The 3165-nt window shown below is 65.7% G+C and overlaps 1 protein-coding gene across 1 annotated transcript in view; it reads left to right on the plus strand.

Moving 5' to 3' along the window:
- Window positions 1–3165, plus strand: part of LMF2 (lipase maturation factor 2) — a 6456-nt gene that overhangs the window by 101 nt on the left and 3190 nt on the right. The window contains exons 2-11 of the mRNA XM_024737389.1: window positions 131–469; window positions 621–649; window positions 792–1006; window positions 1081–1259; window positions 1716–1857; window positions 2022–2147; window positions 2276–2381; window positions 2455–2551; window positions 2634–2816; window positions 2953–3121. Coding sequence (XP_024593157.1) covers window positions 131–469; window positions 621–649; window positions 792–1006; window positions 1081–1259; window positions 1716–1857; window positions 2022–2147; window positions 2276–2381; window positions 2455–2551; window positions 2634–2816; window positions 2953–3121 — 1585 coding nt within the window. The remainder of the gene's footprint in view (window positions 1–130; window positions 470–620; window positions 650–791; window positions 1007–1080; window positions 1260–1715; window positions 1858–2021; window positions 2148–2275; window positions 2382–2454; window positions 2552–2633; window positions 2817–2952; window positions 3122–3165) is intronic.

The raw sequence follows: 3165 nt of genomic DNA on the forward strand, positions 1-3165 counted from the left end.
GGTAGGCCTGTGGCCTGACCTGGGTGGGGGCGTCTGGAGGGTCAGCAGGCCTTGACCTGTGAGCGGGTAGAGTCAGCAGGTCCTGACCTAGATTTGGGGGGCGGGGGTCTGCAGGGCTTGACCTGGGGAGGCGGGCCTGAAGGCCCTGACTGGTGGGAGGAGTCAAGCCTTGGAGGGCAGTGTCCAGTGCCTGGCCCTGACGTGCCCTCTCACAGGCCTGTACGGCCCTGAGGGCATCCTGCCTGCACGGAGGACACTGCGGCCGCAGGGAAAGGGACGCTGGCCGCAGCTGTGGGAGACCCCAACGCTGCTGTGGGAGACTCCGCTACTGGGGCTGGACACAGCACAGGGCCTGGAGCTGCTGAGCCTGCTGGGCACCCTGCTGGCCCTGGGAGCCCTGCTGCTGCACCAGCTGCGCCACCTCCTTGTCTACCTGCTGCTCTGGGCTGCCTACCTGTCTGCCTACCAGGCAAGTGAGGGCTGCCTGCTGCCCCCTGCACCACTGGGACCCTTATCTCCAGCTCGCTCCAGGCCCATGCGCTCTCCACCCCACCCCTGCCTCTGCCTTGCCTGCCTTTGCAGACACACCCCCTGTTCCCTGACAGCCCTTCTCCCTGCAGGTGGGCCAGGTGTTTCTTTATTTCCAGTGGTGAGTGACTATTGGGTGTGGGGCTGCAGGAGGCTGGGTGGGTGGGATGGGGTGGGGTGTGTTTGTCTCTCCCGGGAGGACCCCCTTAGGGGGGCAGCCTTGATGGGGAGGAGGTCCTTTGTGCTATTTTTTCTCCCCACAGGGATTCTCTTCTGCTGGAGACTGGCTTCCTGGCCTTGTTGGTGGCCCCTCTGAGGCTGCCCCCGCCCCACAAGCAGGCCCAGGGCAGGCTGGCAGGGGTCTCGCCCCATGAAGACCTCCCCTTCTGGCTCGTGCGCTGGCTGCTGTTTCGCCTCATGTTTGCCTCGGGTGTGGTCAAGCTGACCAGCCGTTGCCCCGCGTGGTGGGGGCTCACCGGTGAGGTCCCTGTCTGGACGTGGGGCAGTCTTGGGGGCTCTGCCCAGCCCTGACCACCCGCCTGTCACCCGCAGCCCTCACCTACCACTTCGAGACTCAGTGCTTGCCCACGCCCGCCTCCTGGTTTGCCCACCATCTGCCCGTCTGGCTGCACAAGCTCGGCGTGGTGGCCACTTTCCTCATCGAGATTGCAGTGCCCCCTCTCTTCTTCGCTCCAGTTCGCCGCCTGCGCTTGGCTGCCTTCTACTCCCAGGTGGGTGGGGTCCTTAGCCGTCAGGAAGCCAGGCAGGACGTGGCCTTCCTCTGCACTGCCCAGAGGGTCCCACTGGGGATGGGGTGTCTGCTGCCAGCAGTCAGAAAGGCCTCGTGGGCAGAGGAGCGAGTCAGCCTGAGGTTGAAGGTATGCCTGTGGGGCAGGGCTGCAGCCTCGCTGGAGGATGTCCATCTTGGGTCAGCAGGGGCAGGTGGGGAAGGGCCGCCGCACGAGGCGTGCCGAGCTCGGGTTTTCTGCAGGTGGTGGTGGGGAGCCGTGGAAGTTGTGAGCCCAGGGGGAGGACAGGCGGAGTGGGAAAACAGAGGTCTGTGTGCGGTGACACTCTAGGTGGGGCGGGGCGGGGTGGGGGGATGGTGCAGAGGGGCCTGGAAGTAGGCTCTGAAGGGCCCAGGAAGGGGGCGGCTCCTGTAAACTCTGAGTCCAGCCCCTCCCCAGGTCTTGCTGCAAGTCTTGATTATCGTCACTGGCAATTATAACTTCTTCAACTTGCTCACCCTGGTGCTCACCACTGCCCTCCTGGATGATGCACACCTGGCCGCCGCGTCTGGCAACAGCCGCCGCAAGAAGACGCCCACCTGTGAGTGTCAGCCTGTCCCGGACAGACAGCCGTCCTCACCCCTGCTGCCTGCCAGAGTGTTGCCAGCACCCCGCAAGTGACCCTGCTCTAGCTCCGCCCCAGCCCCCTGGCCGTAGACCCTCCAGCCCTGTTCCCGACCGACCCATGACCTCCTTGCCCTGCAGCCTGGCCCAAGGCCCTGCTGGCCCTGCTGCTGGAGCTGGCCGTCTATGGGCTGCTGGCCTGCGGCGTGGTGCACTGCTTTGGCCTAGAGGTGGACTGGAAGCAGCGCACTGTTCACTCCAAGACCAGTGAGTGCCAGCTGGGGGCTCAGAGGGCAGAGGCTGGGCCATCCCTCCTCATGCCCCCTTCCTTCCTTCCACAGCCTTCGCCTTCCACCAGTTCTCCCATCCCTCCTCACGCCCCCTTCCTTCCACAGCCTTCACCTTCCACCAGTTCTCCCAGTGGCTGAAGATGGTGACCCTACCCACCATGTGGCTGGGTGCAGCCTCCCTTGCCTGGGAACTGCTGACCGCCCTCTGGAGGTACAGGGTCTAAGGGGGTGGGGTAGGGCTGTGCAGAGCAGGCCTGACTGCGCTTCGGTCCCCTGCCCCCCAGGTGGACCCAAGTGCGAGGGTGGCTGCAGAAGTTCTGTGCTGCAGTCCAGCTGTCCATCTTCGGCACTGCCACGGCGGCCCTGTTCGTGATCAGCCTGGTGAGTAGTCCCTTGCGGCCGGGGTAGGGGGTCGGGAGAGGGCTGGAAGGTCATTGCTGAGCCTCTGCCTACCTGTGTCCAGGTGCCATACTCCTACATGGAGCCCTCGACCCATGGGCGCCTCTGGACTGGGGCCCACCGCCTGTTTGGCACCGTGGAGCACCTGCAGCTGGCCCACTCCTATGGCCTCTTCCGCCGGATGACTGGTCTGGGTGGACGGCCCGAGGTGGTGCTCGAGGGCAGCTATGACGGGCGCCACTGGACGGTGAGAGCTCCCTGGGGCCCCTGTCTGGGGCACCTGGCGGGCTCCACGGGGCTGGGGAGCCCACGGGCGTGGGGTTGGGGGGAAGAGCCGGGAACCAGGTCCTGCTGATAATGCTAAACCTCACTCTGCCCAGCAGGAAATCGAGTTCATGTACAAGCCCGGTAACGTGAGCCGGGCGCCCCCCATTGTGGTGCCCCACCAGCCGCGCCTCGATTGGCAGATGTGGTTCGCGGCCCTGGGCCCGCACACGCACAGTCCCTGGTTCACAAGCCTGGTCCTCCGCCTGCTGCAGGGCAAAGAGCCAGGTGAGGCTGGGCCGTGGGGCGGAACCTATAGGGAGGTCTGGGGG

The sequence above is a fragment of the Neophocaena asiaeorientalis genome, unplaced genomic scaffold (assembly GCF_003031525.2).
Source record: "Neophocaena asiaeorientalis asiaeorientalis breed wild unplaced genomic scaffold, Neophocaena_asiaeorientalis_V1.1 scaffold242, whole genome shotgun sequence".
Lineage (NCBI taxonomy): Eukaryota > Metazoa > Chordata > Mammalia > Artiodactyla > Phocoenidae > Neophocaena > Neophocaena asiaeorientalis.